The sequence below is a fragment of the Mesoplodon mirus genome (genome assembly GCF_964341445.2).
Source record: "Mesoplodon mirus genome assembly, chromosome: 18".
NCBI lineage: Eukaryota > Metazoa > Chordata > Mammalia > Artiodactyla > Ziphiidae > Mesoplodon > Mesoplodon mirus.
In genome coordinates, this window is record NC_138994.1 from 4,654,375 (window position 1) to 4,679,276 (window position 24,902).

Here is a 24,902-nt window from a genome sequence, read left to right on the forward strand (position 1 = left end):
TCTCCTCACAGGTGTTAATATACCACCCTCTCTCCCTCTATTTCTTCATGGAGTGTAGATGCCCTGCCAACAATCCTCCCCACAAGGTCGACGCACAGGCCTTGTGGGAGACTCGGAAGAGCCAAGGACGTAGAATCTCCAAGTTGTCTCCCAGCATCTGCAGCCCACTTAGGTTGGGTTGTCCCTCTAGGGCAGTGATTTTCAACCCTAGCTATATGAATCACTTGGGGATCTTTTAAAAAAAATACCATAAACCTTGGCCCTACCTCAGAGATCTGATTTAATTGATTTGAGGTGTGGCCTGGGGAACAGTATTTTTGAAAAGTTCCCTGGATTACAGTGTGCAATTGGGGTGAGAACGACTGCTGTTCTAGGAGGACCATAACTCGATGCTGGTTTTCCTCTCTGATTCAAGGTCTTGAACTTAGTCTATGCCTGACATCCTTGAGTAGTTGGAGGGTGCTGAGGTCCTGTTTCCCCACATTCCAGTTTCCAGAAGTCTCTTTGACCCTTTTATTTGCAGCCCCTACACCCTCCACACTGCCCAATTCTTCCCCCTTCCTAGCCGACAATCCCAAATCCTGCCCAGAGAGGACGTTACCAAGGCAACCAGTTTAATCTGGTAACTGTGGCATGTGCTGGGAGTGGAGCCCTCCCCTCTTCTTACTTGGTTCATAAAATGCCTGGGGAGCTCCAAGCCACTCCAGCCAGTTTCCCCTCTTAACCCCAGGGATATTAGGGTATCCAATAAAGTGGGTCCAGGAAACTGATACTTTGATCTTTATTCTAGCTTCTTGGCCAAAACTGTGCTCTCTCTTTTTTTTTCCTGTTCCTTTTTGCAAATCCACAAACAGATGGGTGTGCAAAGCTTTATTTCTGTGAACACACGCTCTTGTACACGTAGGACCAGATAAGCACACACACTGGCACATGTGCAGTACACACCCTATTCAGTTCTACCACGACTCCCAGCCTTTAGCATTCCTGTCCCTGCCTGGTCCGTGCACGGCAAACAGAGGTGGGGCATTGTCCAAGGAGCCTCGACCCATCTGTTGCCTGGTGCCACTCTCCCACCCTGTTACCTTAACCTTGATGTGCTTACACTGCGTGTGTCTCTATACACCCCTCCTCCTGGGACAGTGTGCCCTTAGGGACAGAATGCTCTGGGCATAGGATCAGAATAAGGATTATTTGGAGTGCAAATTCGGTACCACTTTCCCCACTCCATGGTTATGTCACCTCTGGAGGGGCTCTCTATGCCTGATGCTGTTGGTTGGCAGTTCTAGAGCTTGTCACCCATCTCCAGGGCTCTGCTTTCTCCTGCTGCCAGTAGGCTCAGGTGCCCTTGTGCCCCTGGTCTCCTCCTCCACCTGCCTACCATCTCTTCTCTTCACCCTAATTAGACCTGCCACAACCTGCTGCTCCCTGCCTGGCTCCTACCTGCCTGCCAGTACCTGCCTCTCATAGGCCAGGCCCTCACCACCTATGGTGCCCTACCAGAAAGGGCAGGTAGGTACCGCCCCCAGTTCCAATGCCAATCCACCCGAGGCCTTCCCATCCCTTCTTACAGAAGCAAGGTAAAGACCACATATTCCAGTGAGTATGGCAGCAGAGCACACAGTCGAGATCGAGACTGACGGACACCCAATCAGCAATTTTTGTAGGCCTCACCTGAATACAGGTAGGTGAGTCAAGGTTCAGCCTGGTTCTTTGCAATGATACCAAGAGTCCTCGTAAGCCTCGAGCCAGGAACCCCCTCTCCATTGGTAAATTACTCCCTCACCCTTGTCCTTAATGTCTGCGTCTGCTCTGAACCCAATGCCAGCCAGTCAGCCCTTACTGCTTTCCTCGCGGTCAGCCCCAAGTTGAAGCCTGGCGCGGCCCAGGGGGCGGGTCCATCTAGGGTAGGGGAGGGGACTGGGCGGGGACTGGAGGAGGGGGCGCGGTCTCAGTTCTGCCACCTTCCTCCGGGCCGGGAGCGCAGCCGCCGCCGCCGCCGCCGCCGCCGCTGCGTCCTCTCAGCCTTGCGCTCCGCCCGCTGCCTCCGCCGCCGCAGCCCGGCCCAGGAGCGCAGAGCCTTGGGCACCGGCCCCGCAGCCTAACCACCCTTCGGGCCGCGTGCGCTGCGGCCAGCATGGGGGGCCACTAAGAGCGGGCACTCCTTCCCTCTGGCACCTCCCCCGGTCCCTGGCCACTGGACTCCGGCCAGGGCACCTCGGGCACCTCTGGCCCCCAGTCCGGCGCCTGGCACGGCCCTCCGCTCTGACCCTCCGGCTCTGAGCACCGTGTCCCCACCCCCCCGCCTGTGCCTGGGACACCTGGGTCCCCCGGCGGCCCCGAACAGAGGGGCGGGGGGGGGGCATGAAGCCGCTGGAGAAATTTCTGAAGAAGCAGACGTCGCAGCTGGCGGGGCGAACGGTGGCGGGAGGTCCCGGCGGGGGTCCGGGGAGCTGCGGCGGGCCTGGAGGGGGTGGGGGACCTGGCGGGGGCGGCGGTCTAGCTGGGGGACCGCGGCCGCTGCAGCGGCGTCAGAGCGTGTCTCGTCTACTGCTCCCAGCTTTCCTCCGGGAGCCCCTCGCCGAGCCGGGTCTGGAGCCGCCCCCAGAGGAGGACGGAGGAGAGCCGGCGGGGGTCGCGGAGGATCTCGGCAGCGGGGGGCCCTGTTGGCTGCAGCTGGAGGAGGTGCCGGGGCCCGGGCCTCTCGGGGGAGGGGGTCCCCTGCGCTCCCCTTCCTCATACTCCTCAGACGAGCTGTCCCCGGGCGAGCCTCTGACTTCCCCCCCCTGGGCCCCCCTGGGCGCCCCCGAGCGGCCGGAGCATCTTCTGAACCGGGTTCTGGAGCGGCTGGCCGGAGGGGCCACCAGGGACAGCGCCGCCTCAGGTAAGGGGTGGCTGGCTCATCCATCCCGGAGTAGGGGGTTGCCACCTGGTTCCTCTTCCTTTGCCCTTGGACGGTGGGTGGGGGTTGCCCTATGCCGAGCCTCGGCGTGGCGGGGGCGGGGGGGTTGAGTGGTCAGCTGGGGGCCTATGGGAGGAACAGACCTTTCTGCAGCAGAGAAGTGGCAGTGCCACCTTCCTCCCTATAGCAGCCTCATCCACGGCTGCAGAAGAAGCTGACCCCTTTCTCTCCTTAAGCCACCCTTCCTCTCACCTGGACATTTCATCTAGACCCTCATGGGTCCCTGATGCTGACTACCTCCTTCTGTGGCCCAAAATTAAGGCCTGATACACTAAGATGGAAGCTGCCCAGACCAGTCAGTGCAGCCCCCTAGAGGTGGCCAAGCCCCACAAGACCTTCCAGGAGTCCCCGATTCCATTTAGAAGCCCCAGAGCAGAGGGCTGGCCCACTCAGTGGGGCAGTGCCAGACAGGCACACGGCCCAAGCTGCCTTTTGGGCTCCGGCAAAGGGATGCATTGTCCTTAGCAGCTTGGGGGGAGGGAGGTATTCTAGTTGGGGGCTGACTCAGAAGATATTTGTTGGGGGAGAGGTAGCTGGGCCGACATCAGGGCCCTGCAGCATCCCGGGGGGTCTGAACCTCTCTGACTCCCACCCTTCCGGTGGCAGGCCTCAGCACATGGCCTCTTTAAAAAATAACCGCACCCTGAGAGGCTTATTCCCTGAATGATGATGCTATTTTGCCACTCCCCACCAGCACCCCTACTAAGGGGATTCTGAGGAAACTGAGGCCTCAGATTGCTGGTTAGTGGCTGAGGTAGAAGACCGGAGGGTCTTTAGGGCTAGCTCTCGGCATTTCACTAAGCCCAGCAGGGTCTGAGGATTGGGAGCCCTGGTTGAGGGCCTAAAGATGGGGTTTCATGCTTTACTCCCAGACCTTTGCAGGGAGTCCTAACCCAGGTGTGTGGAATGGGGCTCCACTCCCCTAGATTTTTCTCAACACCCAGCTACTCTCCTTGGCTCAGGTTGTAGTTGCCCTGGGGAGCTGACACCTTTTGGATTTAATTAGAAAAATATCAGACACACACAGCTCTCTTAACCATAACTTCCCGCCTACACCACACACCCTATGTCTCTATGACACATTCCCTGGGGAGGCTGTACATTGGACCAGAGCCTGCCTTGGAAGAGACAGACGCCAAACTGTAGCCCCCATAGCAGCATCTCCCCCACTCTGCCCCCACGTTCCTCTTCCTTTGCTCTGTTTAGCTCTCCTGTGAGATAAAGAGTAGAGGAAAGATTTTGGGCATCCCTATTCCTCGTCCCCATCCCTGGAGCTGAGGGTCAGGGCTGGGGGGCTCAGACTCACTTTAAAAACTGGGCAGAGAGGAAAAGGGAAAAACTGTCTTTCCCCTTCCGCAGGGGCGGGGGCCTGGTGCCACAGACGCTGCTCAGTCTCCCCCGGGGAAGGACTCTTGAACTGCTTGTCACCGTATTATCTGGACTGGCAGGCTGGATCCCCAGATTAACTGCTTTGGGGAACCCCAAAGCAGTCCCAGAGTGAATGAGAATCAGCTTAACCTGCCACTCTGATATTCTCCAATATAACCAATGTTCTTAAGCCATCTCGGTTCCCTCCCAGGGCGTGTGGGAGGAGGGGGCTTACAGAAGGTACCCCAAACTAACCAAAGGCTCTCAAACGGCGAAGCAGCCCCACCTGCCCACTGCACTCTGACGCTCTGCTCACCTCAGGCATGGTGAGAAAAGAACAAAGACTCAGGAGTCTGGGTTCTTCCTCCAGCTCCAGGCAGGTCCCTCCCAGCTCTGGGCCTCAGTTTCTCATTTGTGAAATGAAGTAGTTGAAGTAGGGGATCTTGTGTTCATTCTCCGGCTCCACCTTCATGGCTGGACTTGGAGGCCAGGGGATGGTGAGCCGGGGGCCATCAGAAGCCTTGGTTTTGCCCTGGGACAGTACCTGGGGACCTGGCCCTAACCTGTCCTGGTGAGGACACCTGGCTCCCTCCCCGAACCCTGCCTGTCTGTGTGTGCCAGGCTGCCCTGCCCCACCCCAGGGCTGGCTGCAAGTCAGGGCGACCTTGTACCTGGCTGACTGGCTGAGCCAGGCCCAGATGGGGGTGTGGAGGGGGAAAGGGTGGTGTAAGGAACCACTCCCCTCCACCCTTCCATCATTAACTCTTCCATCCCTGGGCATCCGGAGGACACAGGCTTTCTATTTAAAGGCTTTGGGATCAAAGAGATGGCAGTTGCTCCCTCTCCCTTTGAATGGGGCTGGTTCTCACCTGCCTAGTTGGAACTCAAATCTGTTAGGTAGGGAGTGAGGAGGGGCGGAGGAACACACACACACACACACACACACACACACACACACACACACACACGCTGACCCTAACCTCTGTGCTTAAAAGCTCTCTTTGTCTAGAGACACTTCTGGGGGCTACCTCTTCCTCTTTTTTTCAGGCAGATCTCAAGCTTGGTGTCTTAACTGACCAGCTTCCCACACACATTGGAGAGAAGTGGGCGTGGCCATGCAAGCACGCCCCCTCCTTCTCTCCAGCCGCCTTGGCAGCTGGCAACCCCACTCCCGCAGGGGCTGCCCAGAACCTTCACATGTGTGTGTGTGTGCGCATGTGTGTGTGCAGAGCGTGACTGGGCAGGTGGCTGGGGCTCCAGCCTGGCTAAAGAGAATTTGCCCTCGGAGGCAAGAGAGGGGGCGGTGAGTGTCAACTTGGGTCCTGGAAGTGCCCTCCCGACATCAGTGGTGGCAATTGCTCTCTACAGATATCCTGCTGGATGACATCGTCCTCACCCATTCTCTCTTCCTTCCCACGGAGAAGTTTCTGCAGGAGCTACACCAGTAATATCCTTTTGTGGAGTTTGCAAAAGGGGAGGTCAGGAGGGAGCCACCCCCCCTCACCCGACATGTGATGTGAGGGTCTAAGCTCTTCCCTAGAAAACACACCTGGGTTTCAATTCCAGGTTTTTCACTCACCAGCTGTGTGAACTTGGGCAGCTCACCTAACCTCCTGGGGCCTCAGTTTCCTCTTCTGTAAAATGGGGGTAAATAGCACCTGCCCTGCCTCTCTATGGGGCTGCTGTGGAGACCATTCTGACAGCAGATGTGGGAGTGCTCTGGAGACTGCAGAGCCCTGTATAGATGTAAGGTGTTATTACTCTATGAAGAGTGCCTCTCTCCCCACTGAATTATTGCTCTAAACATCTGGTTGCCCAGTGAGTTATTACAGGGTCTGATGTAAACATCAGGTCATGGCCGTGCTTCAGTAGGGTCTACTAGAGACAAGCCACTGGCTGGGCTGTTCGTAGGGCCTCTCACCAAGTTATTCTAGGACCTAATTGTAAACGTCAGACCAGTGAGTAGAATATCATAGGCTCTCTTAGAAACACCAGGCCTTACACTGAAGTATGGTCAGGCTTGTGGTTAGCACCATTGGCCTTTATCAGCCTGCTGTAAGCTCCAGGCTGTGGGCTGATCAGGGGTTGGGTGGGTCCAGGCAGAGTAGCTTCTAGTGAATTTTCTCAGGTGAAATTCAAACAGGCAGGGGCAGGAGCTGGATGTGGTCAAGTGAGTGCCATCCCTACCTACTCTGGCAAAAACCTGGGCTGGGGCATGAGGTGGTCTTGGTTCCAAGGGCCCTTGGAGCCCCTTTCTCCATGGCCCCAAACCTAGAGAATTTTTAGGGGTAGCCTTGCCTCCCATTGGCTTCCATACCCCTTCCCCGCGTCCTCAGGTCTGCCTGCCCGGGGCTTTTTCTTAACTTAGGGGTCAGCTTTGTTTGGGCAGGAGGCATGGAGGGCCCCGAGGGGCTTGGCCGGAAGCAGGCCTGTCTAGCCATGCTCCTTCATTTCTTGGACACCTACCAGGGGCTGCTGCAGGAGGAAGAGGGGGCTGGCCGCATCATCAAGGTGGGCCTGGGATGAGAAGGTGGGTGAGCAGGCTGTTTGCTCTGGAAGGGGGCCCCTTTGAAGGAACCATACTTCTCAAGCTGGGTACCTGGAAGGAAATGATGCCAGTGAGCCTTAGCATGTACGGTTCTTCTGTGCTCGAAGGCATGGAGACCGTGCCCCGCCCTTGCAGAGAGTGATGCTTGAGACCCCTGCCCTCACCTTCTCTCTCCTCATCTCTGCAGGATCTGTACCTGCTGATTATGAAGGATGAGTCCCTTTACCAGGACCTGCGAGAGGACACACTGAGGCTGCACCAGCTTGTGGAAACAGTGGAGCTAAAGTGAGGGGAATAGGTTGGGGGAGGGGACAGGAAAGAAATCCCCCTTGTTCCTCTATTACAGGGCTGGGTGCCTGTGGCCTTTGGGCTCCAAGATGCTTTTATTTCATTCCCTTTCTCTTACTGGAGAGTAGCACAAAGCACTGTCCCCAGTCATTTTTGGGGTCCATTCTCCCATCCGCTTATTTGTCAATCCAATGGTGTACTGATAAATATTGAACAATCAGCTCTTCAGGAAAAAGAGCCCTGGTTTATAGCTTTTGCTGATTCCCATGGTGTAAATTCTCTCACTGTGGTTGATTCCAAGCTACCAGTATGACATCACTGAATGTGAAGTTGGGAACAGATGTGCCGTAGCAGGCCATTAGGTACTATCTTCACCATATAAATCCAACAGACGTTTGGATTTGTTTATTAACCTGAAGAGCATAGATAAGAGTAAAAGGTAGTGAAACAACTAGGAAACTACTTTTTGGCTAATAATTTGGCTGTAAGTTTATAAAACATATATATATATATATGTTTATATATAATTATATATTTTATATATATGTAAGTTTACATATATATGTATAATTAATTTTTGAATGGCTATGTTTAAAACCAGTTGGCAAAACTCCCCAAAATTTAACCATCTGCTTTCATGAACCAATGTGAGCTGGCTTCAGGACACTACTGCATCCATCCCTCCATCTTTTCAGCCCTTTCAGCTTCTCTCTGCTCCATCCCACCATCATAACCCTCATTTAGGCGTCATTATCTCTCACCTGGATTATCGCCACAGCCTCCCATCCAGGGCTTCAGCTTATGGTTTTGCGTCTTTCTTACGCTGACCCCAGAGAGAGCTTTCAAACTTGACAACATTGTGCTTCTGTTCCAAAAATATCCACAGCCCCCCATTGCCTACAAGATAAAGTTGCAACATCCTAGACTCTCTCTTTCTGCCTCCTGGTCATCCTTCCCATCTCATCTCCCACAACCCCCTTCACCCGTGACACTCCCTATACGCCCCACCATTCCATGAACACCTTTGTGTTCCCAACTTCCTGCTGTCACTTATGTGGTTCACCCCAGCGTGCCCTCCTCCCACCCCCTTCTCTTCCTGTTGTCCTTCAAGGTCCAGGTCAAATAGTGAAGGCATCTTTTAGCAGTAGCTGTCCCTCCCCCATACCAACGTAACTCTTCTCGTACCTTTATTATATCGCCTAACACCTCCTGCCTCGTGTTAGATGTAGCTGTATGCACGTCTGTCTCCCTCCCAGACTGTGAAGTTCTTTTTTTTTTTTAATTTATTTTATTTTTGGCCGCGTTGGGTCTTCATTGCTGCGCGCGGGCTTTCTCTAGTTGCAGCGAGCGGGGGCTGCTCTTTGTTGAGGTGCATGAGCCTCTCATTGCAGTGGCTTCTCTTGTTGCAGAGCACAGGCTCTAGGCGCACGGGCTTCAGTAGTTGTGGCACACGGGCTCAGCAGTTGTGGCTCGTAGGCTCTAGAGTGCAGCCTCAGTAGTTGTGGAGCACAGGCTTAGTTGCTCTGTGGCATGTGAGATCTTCCCGGACCAGGGCTTGAACCGTGTTCCCTGCACTGGCAGACGGATGCTTAATCACTGCACCACTGGGGAAGTCCCCCAGACTGTGAAGTTCTTGTTGGCAAAATTCAGCAAACAGCTGATGACCTACACCTACCATGTGCCAGGCAGTGTGCTAGACCTGTAGGATGAAAATAAAATCCAGTCAGCTCTCAATCTTGTAAAAGAGATAAGACATTAGCCCAATGTCCTACAGCTATTAAGACAAAATGGTGACCTCTCCTGGTGGGTGGGATGGATAGAGAAGAATTCACGGAAGAGGTGGCATTTGATTTGGGTCATTCAGACAGTTGTCCCATGCTGGCCATTGTCCTCTCTTCTTACCCCCTTCACCACTCTCTGAACCTGATGCCGGGGCATCCTTGACCAGTTCTGATATCCCCGATGGATGTTGCCTGCCTTGCATGCAGTATGCCTGGCAGGACTTCCTGATGCCCAGCTGTGTCCACACCAGGATCCCGGACGAGAGCCAGCTGCCCAGCAAGCAGGTGAAGCCACTCTTCCGCCACTTCCGTCGGATAGACTCCTGTCTGCAGACCCGCGTGGCCTTCCGGGGCTCCGATGAGAGTGAGTGTGGACCGTAGGAGGGGCAGGGCTTCCTTAGTGGCTCCAGGGGCCCTGAGGGGTCTCCGGATCTCGGGCACCCTCTGTGGAGTCTCCCTGTGTCATAGAACCGGTCCTCGGCACAGCATATTTTTCAGAGGCCAACCAATTTCAGGGTGGGGTGGGGTGGGGAACAGAGGTGCCCAGGAGGGAACTGTGCTGATGCTGCTGTTCTGCCCACTGGTGAAAATCCACCTCCCGGTCTCTATCCAGTCTTCTGCCGGGTCTATATGCCTGACCACTCCTACGTGACCATACGCAGCCGCCTCTCAGCATCTGTGCAGGACATTCTGGGCTCTGTGACGGAGAAATTGCAGTACTCAGAGGAGCCTGCGGGGCGTGAGGATTCCCTCATCCTGGTAGCTGTGGCCTCCTCAGGAGGTGAGGGTCGGAAGGAGCTGGGCTGGGGATCGGGGCGCACAAGAAAAGAAACTCACAAGCCCAGTGCCTTGGGGCAGGAGTAAAGACTGAATTCTAGGCCCTGGCTGCTACTCCAAGTGTGGTCCTGGGACCAGACACATGAGCATCACCTGGGAGCTTGCTAAAAATGCAGTATCTCAGACCCCACTCCAGACCTGCAGAATCAGAATGTGCGTTTTAACAAGATCCCCGGGTGATTCCTATGCACGTTAAAGTTGGGGAAGCAGTGGTCCAGGACACTTGGATGCTGCTCTGGGTGCTTGCCTCTTACTCACATTGGGATCTTGTCCTTTAACTTCCACGAGCATCTAAGGATGCTACGTTTTTGAGGCCAAAGACACAGGGTGTCTTCCCGGTAGGAAGGCAAAAGCCCTGCAATGTAGTCATAGCCTTATTTTCCTCTAATTCAGAAAAAAAAATTCCTGCTTTCCCAGTGTCACAGGGATGATAGACTAAGAGAAGAGCTATAAAGAAGGTTGGGAGCCAAAAGGAGGTTATAAATGCAAGAGAACTCATTTTTTGAAAAATGTCAGATAAATATGGCATAAACTGGTGATGATATGAGTGAGTCCTGTTAGTCTAGAACATGTCTGGGCAGGATTAGGAGTTTCTGGAGGGGACAGCGGTGGTGGCTGGGTTGTGTGAGGGTACAGGGGCCGGGGCTGAGGCAAGGCAGCTCGTTCTCCTGCAGAGAAGGTCCTTCTCCAGCCGACGGAAGACTGTGTCTTCACCACGCTGGGCATCAACAGCCACCTGTTTGCCTGTACCCGAGACAGCTATGAGGCCCTGGTAAGAACTCCTTCACAAGCCTTGGCTGAGAGGGAGGGCTGAGAGGGGCCGGGAGCAGAAATTCAGAAGCCCAGCCCATGTCCCTGCCTGCCACCAGGTGCCCCTCCCCGAGGAGATCCAGGTCTCCCCTGGAGACACAGAGATCCACCGAGGGGAGCCTGAGGACGTCGCCAACCACCTTACTGCCTTCCACTGGGAGCTGTTCCGCTGTGTGCATGAGGTGGGGATTGAGGCCGGAGCTGGGCTGAGGGTCCGGAGGGAGGCAGCCTCTGGGCTGAAAGTTCTGGTTAGGAACGCTCCCTTGCAGCATGCCCCGGGGCAATGTGCCACCAGAACCTCTCTAAGCCTTTGTTCCCTTTATCTTAAAAAAAAAAAAAAAAAAGCAAAGAGAGAGGAAACACCCTGCCTTACCCGCCCCCCTCCCTGGGTGGTTCAGGATCCAATTGCTGCTTACACAGAACCTGACCCACGGTTAGAATTTGTAAAATATTCACTATTAGAAAATAAGGTAAGGACAGTAATGTCGATCAGATGGTTCAGGCGCCTGGCGCCGGGTAAGTGTTCAATAGACGGTAGAGCATTATTCACGTTGGTTGTCTTTTCTCCACCCTCCCTGTTGCATCCTGTCCTGTCCCGGTTTTCTTCTATTTTCCACCCCTCCCGCCCCCGTCCTCCTGCCTTACCCTGCTCACCGCCTCGACTGCCCTCTTCCCACCCGCACTCTCCACGCCCTGGCGGCCCCTCCTGCCACCGCGGGTGCAGCTGGAGTTCGTGGACTACGTGTTCCACGGGGAGCGCGGCCGCCGGGAAACGGCCAACCTGGAGCTGCTGCTGCAACGCTGCAGCGAGGTCACGCACTGGGTGGCCACCGAGGTGCTGCTCTGCGAGGCCCCGGGCAAGCGCGCGCAGCTGCTCAAGAAGTTCATCAAGATCGCGGCCATGTGAGTGCGGCGGCCGCGGAGGGGGAGGCCACGGCCAGCCGCCCCCCCCCGCTGACCCCGCCTCCTGCCCCCGCAGCTGCAAGCAGAACCAGGACCTGCTGTCCTTCTACGCCTTGGTCATGGGGCTGGACAACGCCGCGGTCAGCCGCCTGAGGCTCACCTGGGAGGTGATGAGACCTCTTCCCTTTCCTCTCCTCCCACCTGTGCTGGCCCACCTCGGGGTCTTGGCCTCCACCCTCAGCCTTGACATCCCGGGCTCACCCCAAAGCGGCCTCCCGGGACCGCTGCTCGCCTCTGGGGAGCCTTTGTGCCGATTGGAAGGAGGCGCCCTCTTCTGGCCGATACAGCCCCGGGGCACACAGCAGGGCTGAGGGACCCGGTTCCAGGGCAGATTAGTAGAGGCGGATTCCCCTGGGGGTGGGGGGTCGGGTGAGAGAGGTCAGTCCCGGCCAGGTCGCAGCCTTGGCTCTTGGATTTCAGACAGCACCCAGTGAGGCCTTGTACGTGGCACGTGCAGCTGCAGAGGCCTCCATTTCTCCAGAATAACTCATTCCTCTGGGCCGCTTCAAGCTCCCCAGACCCAGCCCAGGGCTGGTTCTACTTCCCCGCCGGCCAGCTTCCCAGCCCCCTGGGAGACACTCAGGCCCTTTCCCCCTCTAACACCTGGGGATTAGTCAGGAGATCCCATGAAACCCAAGGAGCTCCGGACTCTGACTGACATCTCTTCTTCCTTCAAACTGCAGAAGCTGCCAGGGAAATTCAAGAACTTGTTCCGCAAATTTGAGAACCTGACAGTGAGTGGGTTTGGCTCTTGTATCTGCCCCTGGACTGGCACCCCAGAGAATTTCTGTGCCCATAAACCTTTTACCTCAAGCTTCCCTTTCAAGGTTTTTAGTGCCTGTGTCCCCCCACCCCTGCCCGCCCTTGCCCACCACGCTGGGAGGGAAGATGGGAGGATTGCTGCTCTGTTATCCCTGGGGGAGAGGGGAGAGCAGTTGAGCCCCAAGCAAGACGCCCAAACACACCCCTATCTGATTGGAGATATTTCTAGGGCCGGGGCTGAGGGAGGGAGTGGGGGATGACTTTGGGGTACACTGGGCCTGTCTGTCCCTTTATCCCTCTTCTGTGGCATGCTAGGACCCCTGCAGGAACCACAAAAGCTACCGAGAAGTGATCTCCAAGATGAAACCCCCTGTGATTCCTTTCGTGCCTCTGATCCTCAAAGGTAAGAGTCACTTCCAAGCTACGTTCTTCTCTCCACACCCTCCATGCCCCATTCTGACCCTCCGTCCCCTCTGAACTCAGCTCTGTGTGTGCCCACCTAGAGAGGAGTGCCCCCAGATGGAGTGCGGTCGGGGGGAGGGGAAAGGCCCTTTGGACCTCCTCTCTTACCCATTTGCTTCTCTCCCCATCCCTAGACCTGACTTTCCTGCACGAGGGGAGTAAGACCCTTGTAGATGGTTTGGTGAACATTGAGAAGCTGGTGAGTGGCACTGCCAACCTCAGTCCCATGAGTGGGGGAGGGCTGGCATCCTCACCCTCTCCTGGAATCCCCCCTAAAGGCGACAGCCTTCCTCATGGCACCCAGCTTGCCTGACAGACTCCTGTCTCCCTGGGGGTGTCACTGTGACAACCTGCCCACGGGTGGTAAGACTGACAGGCAGCTCGGGGTGGGGGGGGGCAACTCTGCCTTCCCCTCACCTGGCACCCTATTGTACCCCTTCTTTGGTCCTTTAGAGACCCTCCAGAGCTGGGGACTGGAGGGAGTTAAACCAAGAGAGTTGGAGATTGGAGGAGGGAGAGCGTTAGAAGGGGGAGCATCTTTCTGTGCCCTTTTCAGGACTCATTCCTTGTCATCTCCCAGCATTCAGTGGCCGAAAAAGTGAGGACCGTCCGCAAATACCGGAGCCGGCCCCTTTGTGAGTAACCCGCGGCGTTTTGAGAGCGTTGCAGGTAGAGCTTTGACTGAGCCGGGAGGGTTCCTGGGAGAAGTCCCCACTCAAATGTTTATTTCCTTAGATGGGTCATTCCTCCATTCTCTCCCTGGCCTGCCTGGGGGCCCTCCTGCCCAACACCTGTCCCAATCCACACCTTCTCCTCTGGCTGGTATGTGTGTAGAGGAAGAAGGGTGGCCAGCACCCTGACTGCCTCCCTGTCCTCACACCCCCAGGCCTTGACATGGAGGCCTCCCCACATCACCTGCAGACCAAGGCCTACGTGCGCCAGTTCCAGGTCATCGACAACCAGAACCTCCTTTTCGAGCTCTCCTACAAGCTGGAGGCCAATAGTCAGTAAGAACGGAGGTTCTGGCTGGCCTTTCACCAGGGTCCTCGGGCACCTGGCCCTCAAGCACTTTGCACGACGTCCCAACCCACGGCTGACCTCTGTCCCCGGGAGCAGGAAAGAGTTGGGTGGACTTAGCCCTGGACTCATAAGCCTGTTCCTCCTGCTGAAGTCCTCTCCGCCTCGCTCCTTCAAGCCCAGACCACACTCTGCTGGTGCCTGCCCTCCCAGGGAAGGTGGGCAAAGGGCTCCTTCCCCAGCCCCTCCCACAGAGGTCTGTTCCGGAGATGCGGTTCCCAGGTTCCCAGCCTCCTCTTCCCAAGCAGGCAGGAAAGCTGCCCCCCTTCCCATCTCGCAGGGTGGAGTTACGGGAGGGATTGGTGTCCTTCCTCTCCACCGCCTGCCAGGCTTCTCCATGGTCACGCTGGGACCCCCTAGCTGGACCCCCGAATATTATATTTACCTTGTGTCCGTGTGGGTGTGTGCGTGCGTGTGGGTGTGGGTGTGTGCGCCCCCTCTGAAGGAGCAGGAGTGCGTCTAGTAGTTGAGGGAGGGTGTTATGTGTGCCGGGGAGGGGGTCCTTCTGTTTGGTGCTACCCTTGTCTGCTCTGCCACTGGGACAGTGGGGGGTGCTTTCGCCGCCCCACCACTCCCTGCCCAGCTCCTCTGCTGCCCTGCATGTCCAGGCTTGTGGGTGAAGCTGCTCGGGAGGGCAAGGAGAAGCGGCAGACGGGAGGGTTACCCATCAGCCCTTAGGATTTCCCCCCCTCAGGCCTCCCAAAGGTCCCTGGGTGGGCTCCCATGAGAGGGTAAAAGATGCTCAGGGAAACACTGGCCTAAGCTGCCTATTGGACCGTTCGTCTGCACTGCAGTGGGGTGAGGTGTGGCAGCGTCAGGGTTGGGGTGCCCGCTGTCCATACTCCTGCTGTTAGGGTGTCTCACTGCTAAGCAGGGAGTTGTCACCTCCCTTCTGGCTCTTCTGTGGGATACCAACACATGGTGTCATCCTCCTCCCTGTCTTGACTCCCCCTTGGTCCTACCCATCAGAGCTGGGGGGGGGTGGAACCCTGTACCTGGGGCAGGCAGCCCCCCAACGTGGGGAAGGAAACGGCAGAGACTGGAAAGGCAAAACCGGGCTCTGGCGACGCCTTTATTACCTGTCCGTCTCCCCTCCGTCTCGCATCACGGGCCTCCAGGGCTGAGGGGTGCAGGGCTCCCGGCAGCTACGGTGTGAGGTTTCCCGGTGCAGCCTCGCCCTCCTTTCTGGCACCACCTCTTTCCCTTCCGAGGGGGCAGCGGCCACAGCAGCCACAGCAGCTGCCGTTCCTGTTCTGAGTGTATATATTTTTTACCAAAAGCTCGGGTATTGTACATTTATTTTTTAAAACTCAAAGAGGGAAAGAGCCTTGTATCATATGTACACAGTGTATCATAGGTTATGTTGTACAGTCCCTTTTATACAGCGGTCTGTCTTGCTCCTGCCCCCCCCCACATGTCTACAGACGCCCCACCCCCAGCACATTCACAGGCGCTGTGTCCTGCCCCCTCCAGCCCTCACAGACGGGGACGTCTGTCTGTCCACTCCTCCCTGCTCCTGCTGAGGTGCCCTCCTCTCCCTGCAGCCTCCCTTCCTCCCGACCCCCCTCAGCAGCCTTGTCACTCCAGCTCTCCTCCTCCTCCCCAAACCCTGGGGCCCACGGGTCCAGTCTCGGCTGCCGCCTGCCCCTAGCCTGGACGCCTGCCCTGCTGCTGCCCAGGGGCCTCCGGGACGCCTTCCTGTGCCCCACAGCTTTACCAGAGTGAAACGTGTGTACTGTACGGGCTCGGTTGTCATTGCAGAAACCTCCCGGTGGAGTAAAAGCTGATAAAAGTCTATGAATCAACCCGCCTGCTGTTCTCCATTCTGTTTCTTTGAGCCTGGGGAAGGAAAGGCCGAGGGAGGGGAGAGGGAACCACCTCTCGGGGCTCTGGGCTACTTCAACCAGGCTTTGAAAGTGACTTTGAAAATGTGGGTGAGAGGAAAAGGCGCTAACCTTGGGAGGAATGCCACCTAGCGCCTGGGACTTGCAAGAGTGAATGTTTTCGTTCTTCCGCGTTCCAGGTGCCATGGAAATGTGATCCCATTTAATTCTACACTGTGAGGTGGAAGCTGGAAGCTGGGCAGTCCCAGCATAAGGTCCAAGTTACAGGGCGAGCGAGGGGGCGGAACGGGGCCCCTAACCCAGATCTGTCCACTATAGACAGCATGCACATTCTCTAGCCCAGGGGTCCTCAACCCCCAGGCGGCGGACCGGTAGTGGTCCACCGCCTGTTGGGAACCGGGCTGCACAGCAGGAGGTGAGCGGTGGGCGAGCTAGCGAAGCTTCATCTGCCGCTCCCCATCACTTGCATTACCGCCTGAACCATACCGCCCCCCTTCCATGGAAAAATTGTCTTCCACGAAACCGGTCCCGGGTGCCAAATAGGCTGGGGACCACTGCTCTAGCCACTACCCAGGCAGCATGCACTCTGCACACAACCAGTACCTACCAGTTATACTAAGATGTGGAGAATCTAGAGCCTCTAACGAGAGCCTGAGCTCCACGAGACATCATATACTCAAAGAGCTACACGTGAGCCCTTGACTGTCCCTCATCCTGCGTCAGTTACTCCCTCAGTCTTCTGCATCTCAGAAAATGGTCCTCTCATCCACCCAAGTTTTCCAGGCAAGAATCTAAGACTCACCCTTGATGCCTCTTTCCCTCATCCCTCACTCATGTCATCGGCCCGGCCCGGCGGCTACAACTCCAGAACACAACCTGATCAGTCCACTTCTCTACGATTTCTCTATTACCACCCAGTCCAGACACTTTCATGTCTTCCCTGGACGACTGCACTAGCCTCCGACCTGGGCTCTCGGTTTCCTCTCTCCAACCTGCTCTTAACCCCACCAGCTGGGTCTCCACCCTGCAGCCAAGGCGCTCTTTTACAAACCTAAATCAGATAATGTATGGCTAAGCTTAAAGAGCAGCGATACCAGGTGTCAGTGAGGATGCGGAGCGACTGGCCCTTTTGTACATTGCTGGCGGGAGTCTAAATTGGTACAGCCAGTTTGGAATACTGTTTGGTCATATCTACTAAAACTAAATGTACACCGTACCTGTGACCTAGCATTTCCATTCCTAGGTGTATATTCATGATAAAGAAGTTGGAAAAAACCCAAGTATCCTTCAACAGGTGAATGGACAAATCAATTGTAGTATATTCTTATAATGGAATATTACAGAGCAATAAAAAGGAACAAATGACTACTGCCTGTGTAAATGAATCTCATAGACATAATAATGAGTAAACAAAGCCAGACATATAGACTACACACTGTATAATTCTGTTTAGAGAAGTTAAAAAACAGGCAAAATTATGGGGACTGGAGTGAAGATAGTGGTTACTCATGGGGTGGGAGAGAGTATTGAAGGGGTGTGAAGAAGCCCTCTGTGGTGATAATAGTGTGTCAGGGACTTCCCTGGTGGTCCAGTGGTTAAGAATCCGCCTTCCAATGCAGGGGATGAGGGTTCGATCCCTGGTGAGGGAACTAAGATCCCACATATTCTGCGGGGCAACTAAGCCCTTGTGCCACAACTAGAGAGCCCGCGTGCTGCAACTAAGACTCGACACAGCCAAATAAATAAATTAATTAATTTGAAAAAATATGCCCTGGGAAATTCCCTGGTTTAAAAAAAAAGTTCTGTATTTTTTTTTTATTGAAGTATAGTTGATTTACAATGTCGTGTTTAGTTTCAGGTGTACAGCAAAGTGATTCAGTTATATATATACACATACATATATACATATACATATATGTACGTATACATATGTATATATATGTGTGTATATATATATATATACTTTTCCATTATAGGTTATTAAAGATATTGAATATAGTTCCTTGTGCTCTACTGTAGGTCCTTGTTGTTTATCTATTTTATATATAGTAGTGTATATCTGTTAATCCCAAACTCCTACTTTATTTCTCCCCCACTTTCCCCCTTGGTAGCCATAAGTTTGTTTTCTATGTCTGTGAGTCTATTTTTGTTTCGTAAATAAGTTGCTTTGTATCATTTTTTTAGATTCTACATATAAGTGATATCATATGATATTTGTCTTTGTCTAACTTACTTCACTTAGTATGATAATCTCAGGTCCGTCCATGTTGCTGCAAATGGCAATATTTCATTATTTTTTTATGGCCGAGTAGTATTCCATTGTATATACGTACCACATCTTCTTTATCCGTTCATCCGTTGATGGACATTTAGGTTGCTTCCATGTCTTGGTTATTGTGAATAGTGCTGCTATGAGCATAATGTTCTGTATCTTGACCTGGATGTGGTTACACCTGTGTGTGTGTGTGTGTGTGTGTGTCCATTGAGATTTATACATTTCACTGTAATGTTACAGTTCAACTAAAACAATTCCGATTATTATAACGCTCCTCTGTTTTTGATAACACTTAGATGAAAAATCAAAATTCTCTCTCTCTGATCTCACCTCCTCTCCCTTCTCTCACTCATCCCACTCCAGCCACGCTGACTGCCTTACTGTTCCTAAAACACATAACACTCATTCTTGTCTCAGGGATTTTACCTTTGCTCTCCCCTGAGCCTTTCCTGACTATTCTGATCCCACCCCCGCACACCCCCCACTCTCTCTCCCTTAATCCTCCTGTGTTTTCTTCAAGGCTCTCATCGCTACCTGACGTCATCTACTCTTCTTTGTGTATTTGCTCCTCCAGCCCCCAGAATGTTAGCTCCATGAGTCTCTCTTGTTCACTCTTCAGAACCTAGAACAGTACTTGGCACCAAGAAGACACTCAATATGTATTTGCTGAATGAGTAAATTAGGTTGTTTGAAATAGGAGCCGTAAGAGGGGGACAAGACACAGGATGATAAATGCTCTAGGAGTTCAGCCAAGGAGATTCACTACTCGTCTGGGGATAGGGGGGTGGGGGACAATAAGAGAAAACTCCTTGGGGGACTTCCCTGGCGGTCCAGTGGTTAAGACTCCATGCTTCCAGGGACTTCCCTGGTGGCACAGTGGTTATGAATCCGCCAGCCAATGCAGGGGACACGGGTTCGAGCCCTGGCCCTGGAAGATCCCACATGCCGCAGAGCAACTACGCCCGTGCGCCACAACTACTGAGCCTGCGCTCTAGAGCCCGTGAGCCACAATTACTGAAGCCCGCGTGCCTAGAGCCCGTGCTCCACAACAAGAGAAGCCACCGCAATGAGAAGCCCGCGCACCGCAACGAAGAGTAGCCCCCGCTCACCACAACTAGAGAAAGCCCGTGCACAGCAACGAAGACCCAGTGCAACCAAAATAAAAAACAGACTCCGTGCTTCCAATGCAGGGGGTGTGGGTTCAATCCCTGGTCTGAGCACTAAGATCCCACATGCTGTGGGGTGTGGCCAAAAAGTACACACACACACACAAAAAAAAAAAAAACAGAGAGAGAAAACTTCTTGGAAGAGATGACCCAGTCCTTGAAGCAGGCAAAGGGTTTGATGGGCAAAGTGTGGACATGGGAGCATTGCTCAGCGCTGAGAGCTGCCCCTCATGACACGAGGTGGTCAGAGAGCCCTGTGGGCTGTATGGGGAGAGGATGAGCTTACTTAATAATGTTTCACCTCCTAGGCTGGCTTAGCAGTGAAAAAAAAGTGGAAATAATTTAGCGTGTAATAAATAAGATGTAATAAGATGCTGCTCTCTGGATCTGGTATACAGTGAAGAATTTAAGCAGTGCCCCTTGAATCCACTAGGTGTCGCCACCAAGATTATGTCTCACCACGCTTGGGAATAGGGAGGAGGCCTGGGACGGGGAGAGCTGGGTAGAATCTTGAATCTCTCAGAGGGTCTATCTCCAGGCATGAGAAATTTGACCAGAATAAACCATATCTTTCATTCCCTGCCTTTCTACTGGCTCTTTCCCATTACGCGTTTAAACCCCTCTCAACTCTCCATTTTTACAAACTTTTTTTTGTGTGTGTGGGATCTCAGTTCCCTGACTAGGGATTGGACTCAGGCCACGGCAGTGAAAGTCCAGAATCCTAACCACTAGGCCACCAGGGAACTCCCTACAAACGCTTTCCTTCACCCGACATACCCGCTCTAGCTTCTGTACCCCCTCACTTCCAGTTCTAGGCCAAACTTCCTGAAAGGGTTTTCTCTACCTCCTCATGTCCCATTCATTCCTTTTTTACTTTGCCTTGTTTCCCCAACTTTTCATCATGAAAGATTTCAAACACAGAAAAGTTGAAAGATTAGTACAATGAATACTTAGATCTTTCTAGACTCTATGATTAACATTTTGCTAAATTTGCTTTTTTTCTGTCCACACACACACACATTTTCTTTTGCCAAAGCTACTTGAAAGTAAGTTGCAAACATTAATATCATTTCATTCCTAAAAGCCTCAGCAGAAATCTCCTAAGAATAAGGATGTTCCCTTACAGGTCTACCACGCCATTATCACACCTAAGAAAATCAACAGTTGTTCCATGATATCAGCTAATATTCAGTCTATATTTAATTTTCCCAGGTTGTCTCAAAAATATCTTTAAGAAAACTTTAAAAAATCCGGATTTAATCAAGGTCCATGCGTTGCATTCGGCTGTTATATTTCTTTAGCCTCTTAATCTAGAACAGCTTCTTTTCTTTTCGATGACAATGACTTTTCAAAGTCTAGGACAGATGTCTTGTAAATTCTTGACTTGTCTGATTGTTTCCCCATGCTCTTGTTTACTTGCATCTCCATCCCCTCTATACAGTATAAGCTATTAGTTCTGTCTAGAGAGGAGTGTCCAATACAAATATAATGTGAGCCATATCTGTAATTAAAATTTTTCTAGTAGTCACATTAAAGAAGAAACAAGTAAGTTAATTTAATACTTTATTTAACTCAATATATCCAAAATAATATCATTTCAACATGTAATCAATATAAAAATATTGAGACATTTTACATTCTTTTTTTTGTATTAAGTCACTGAAATCTGGTATGCATGTTATACCCACAGCATATGTCAATTCAGACTAATAACTTTTTTAAAATTTATTTTTTATTGACGTATAGTTGATTTACAATGTTGTGTTAATTTCTGCTGTGCAGCAAAGTAACTCAGTTATACACATATATATGTTCTTTTTTAAAATAAATTTATATATTTATTTATTTTCTTTTTTGGCTGTGTTGGGTCTTCGTTGCTGTGCGCGGGCTCTCTCCAGTTTCGGCGAGCGGGGGCTACTCTTGGTTGCGGTGTGTGGGCTTCTCATTGCGGTGGCTTCTCTTGTTGCGGAGCACGGGCTTCAGTAGTTGTGGCACGTGGGCTCAGTAGTTGTGACACATGGGCTTAGTTGCTCTGCGGCATGTGGGATTTTCCTGGACCAGGGCTCGAACCCATGTCCCCTGCATTGGCAGGCGGACTCTTAACCACTACGCCACCAGGGAAGCCTTACGTTCTTTTTTTTTTTTTTGCGGTACGCGGGCCTCTCACTGTTGTGGCCTCTCCCGTTGCGGAGCACAGGCTCCGGACACGCAGGCTCAGCGGCCATGGCTCACGGGCCCAGCCGCTCCGCGGCATGTGGGATCTTCCCGGACCGGGGCACAAACCCGTGTCCCCTGCATCGGCAGGCGGACTCTCAACCACTGCGCCACCAGGGAAGCCCATGTGTCTTTTTTTTTTTAACTACGCTATTATATTTATTTTATTTTATTTTATTATTTTTATTTTGGTTGCCCTGGGTCTGTTGCAACACGTGGGCTTCTCTAGCTGTGGTGCACGGGCTCAGTAGTTGTGGCGCGTGGGCTTAGTTGCCCCGCGGCATGTGGGATCTTAGTTCCCTGACCAGGGATCAAACCCGTGTTCCCTGCATTGGAAGGTGGATTCTTAACCACGGGACCACCAGGGAAGTCCCTGTATGTATGTGCCTTTGGACAAGATGGTTAACTTTCCTGTGTCTCAGTTTCTTTATCTGTAAAATGGAGGTAACAATACCTACTTCAGAAAGTTATCGTGAGGATAAATGAGTTATGACATGTGAAGTTATGACATGTGAAGTTATGACAGTGCCTGGCACATGGCAAGTATTGATAAATGTCAGATGTTATGATTACTTCTTCGATCAAATTTCTTGCCTCTCCCATAAGTTCCTGCTCTAACTACATCAAAATGCTTTCAGTTTTTGGAATGGGCCATGATTCTTCCTGTTTTGTTCGTATCCTCCCTCTGCCCTGGAATGCTTTTCCTTACCCTCTGTGCCTGGCCAATTCCTATTTACCCATCAGGTCTCACTCAGATACTACTTTCTTTATGAAGCCAACACCTATTTCTCCAAGTCTAGGTGAGATGTTCCTGTATTGCACCCCAGCGGATGCTCTTATCATGGAGTAATGTGATAAAAAATGGAGGGCTTCCATTAGCTATGGTGGGCAAGGAAGGAATGCCCTCTGAGGAGGGGACATTTGAGCTAAAGCCTGAAAAATGAGGAACAGGCAGAGCTCAACCAACACAAAGGCCTGGAGGAAGCACTTGGTGCGTTGCAGCACTAGAAAGCGGGTCTGGGGACTTCCCTGGTGGTGCAATGGATAAGAATCCACCTGCCAATGCAGGGGACATGGGTTTGAGCCCTGGTCCGGGAAGATCCCACATGTCGCGGAGCAACTGGGCCTGTGAGCCACAACTACTGAACCTGCATGCCACAACTACTGAAGCCCTCGCACCTAGAGCCCGTGCTCCACAGCAAGAGAAGCCCCCACTCGCCGCAACTAGAGAAAGCCTGCGCGCAGCAACAGAGACCCAACACAGCCAAAAATTAATTAATTCATTAATTAAAAAAAAAAAGACGTGGGTCTGCACAGTGTATAGTGAGCGAGGAGGGGACAGAATGGAGATGAGGTGAAGAGCTGGGAATTTAAATCTACCGTGTGTCCCTGGTCCAGTCACCCCGCCTTCAGGCATATAGGACTACATACCTGAAAATCTTTATCTCTGCACCTACTGATCCCTATGCCTGGAATGTGTTCCCCGCCTTCTCTGATTAGCAATAAAATTCTACTTCTCCTTCAGGCTGAGTTCAAACCATTTATGAAATCTTCTCCCATTCTTTAGCAGAAAATAAGCACTCCCTTGTCTGAGGTCTCACAGCCCATATGTCCCCATGGTACTCATCACATGCTGACTTGTATCTCAGCCAGCTGTTTACATGCCAGTCTGCCCACCACCCAGTGAGTTCCCTGAGGGCAGAGGCTCTGTCTTCATCACCACTGTAGCCATCGTCTGATGCCTAGCTCAGCGCCTGGTCCACAGCAGGCACTCAGTGAATGTTGTGACATTTACTTGACTAGTGGGTGCTGCAGAACAGAAAAAAAAACAAAAATAATAATGACGTATGGTTTATCACGTGCTTTCCTACTCATTACCTCATTTGAGCCTTCCAACAACCCAATGAAACAGCTGGGACAGGCACTATTATGTAGACCCATTTTACAGATAGGGTAGCTGCGGCCCAAGGCCACGCAGTAAGTAGTGAGAACTAAGTCCCAATTCTATCCCCTTACTTCGGATTCAGCGTAAATAAGGATGATGGAGAGACCCAAAGGACATTGTGAAGATATAAGACAATGGGGTTGACTGCAACGGAAAAGCATTTTTGTGGGTGGACTAGGGAGGGATCCTTAGTCAGCTGGGACCGAGTTAACAGCAGCCCCACCAGGGAGGGCACAGGATTCCTCTCCCTGACCGAAGCAGCTGGGAGTCCGCAGCACCAACCCCCAGCTCTGGAAACTGAGGAAGTCCAGGCCCGGTAAAGAGGAGACGGATGTTCACAGGTGTTCGAGTCAGGCAGCTAAGATGCCGTTAAGGATAACTTGTTAACAAGGCCTGCCTCTGTTGCCGTGACAACCGGAGCTTGACTACTGAGCCCTTGCAAGGTTGACTGGGGCAGGTTCTTCGTTAACTCGAAATTAGGAAAGGACATTTATGGGGTGTGTGTGTGTGTGTGTGTGTGCGCGCAAAAAAAAAAAAAAGATGAAAAAGATATTCAAAAAGATGTTCAGCTCAGTGATTCTCCACCTCCGCAACATGTTAGAACCACTTTCGCAATTTTAAAAGTTCCGATGCCTAGCCATACACAAGACCAATTAAATCAGAATCTCTGGGGTTGGAACTCAAGTATCACTATTTAGTCAAGTCTTACCAGGTGATTCTAATCGCAGCCAAAGTTGCGCTCCCTGCTTTTAGCTGCTAAACCAAATTCCTGCGACCTTCTCCAGATGGCGGCCACCCGCCCACTTCCGCCTTTACGTGCCCTGGCAAGGGGCGGGCTTTCCAGGGGCGCATGCGTGTAGCATCTCTTCGCGCTCTGCTCCCTCCTCCTTTTTCCCCCTCCTCCATTTTGTTCGCGGACGCTGGGGACAGTGGGAGCAGATCCATTTCCGGGTTGGCAAAAGGGGCGGCGGCGGCGAGAAAGGGAGCTTGCCGGGGGGCGAGCAGGACGGGACGGAGCCGGAGCGGAGGTGGCGGAGGATTCGCTCCCGGAGCCGCTGTGCCCAGGTCGGGAAGAGGCCGGGGAGGGTGGGTCCGTCGCTGAAATGACCTGAGGACCTGAATGGGAGGGAGAGCCGGGGGAGGGGCGATTGGGGCGGGGCTTGAGGAGAGAGGGGGACTTTGGAGGAGGGGCCTGTGGGAGAGAGGGGTCCTGGGGGCGGGACCTGAGGGGAGGGCGGGTGGGGGCTGGGTCTGAAGAACCTGGAGAAGTGGGGCGTGGGGAATGTAAGTAGGGAGGAGTGGTCGGGAATTGGTGTGGGGCGAGCGCTGACTGTGAAAAGGGGAGAAAGGTTATTGAGAGTAAGGGATCCTGAGGGTTGGGTAAGGTGAGTAAGACGACAACTCAGGGTGAGGAACGAGGTAACCGTGCGCAAAAAGGGAGATGGGGAGGGAGGACCTGTTGGGAACAGGTAATTAACAGGATGCTCCGGGTGAGGAGGCCGCCGTGACGTTTTGGGAGTTGATGAGTGAAAACCAGTGGTTGAAGGGATAACTGAGGAAATTGCTTACACTAGAGGGAATCTGGAGAACGTTAGTTGAAAAG

At 52.9% G+C, this 24,902-nt stretch overlaps 2 protein-coding genes across 2 annotated transcripts in view; both read left to right on the forward strand.

The window, feature by feature from the left end:
- The first annotated feature begins 2,094 nt into the window (after positions 1–2,094).
- RAPGEFL1 (Rap guanine nucleotide exchange factor like 1) lies at positions 2,095–13,839 on the forward strand. The gene is made up of 15 exons (XM_082604621.1): positions 2,095–2,881; positions 5,696–5,771; positions 6,703–6,838; positions 7,063–7,160; positions 9,196–9,308; positions 9,558–9,725; positions 10,456–10,553; positions 10,651–10,773; positions 11,316–11,494; positions 11,571–11,661; positions 12,238–12,288; positions 12,632–12,719; positions 12,913–12,977; positions 13,359–13,413; positions 13,665–13,839. The coding sequence occupies exons 1-15, from the start codon at positions 2,362–2,364 to the stop codon at positions 13,787–13,789; spliced, it is 1,986 nt and encodes a 661-aa protein (XP_082460747.1). The 5' UTR covers positions 2,095–2,361; the 3' UTR covers positions 13,790–13,839.
- A 10,380-nt stretch (positions 13,840–24,219) lies between these two features.
- Positions 24,220–24,902, forward strand: part of WIPF2 (WAS/WASL interacting protein family member 2) — a 40,726-nt gene continuing 40,043 nt past the window's right edge. Inside the window, exon 1 of the mRNA XM_082604669.1 lies at positions 24,220–24,364. The gene's annotated coding sequence lies outside the window, so the exon portion shown is untranslated. The remainder of the gene's footprint in view (positions 24,365–24,902) is intronic.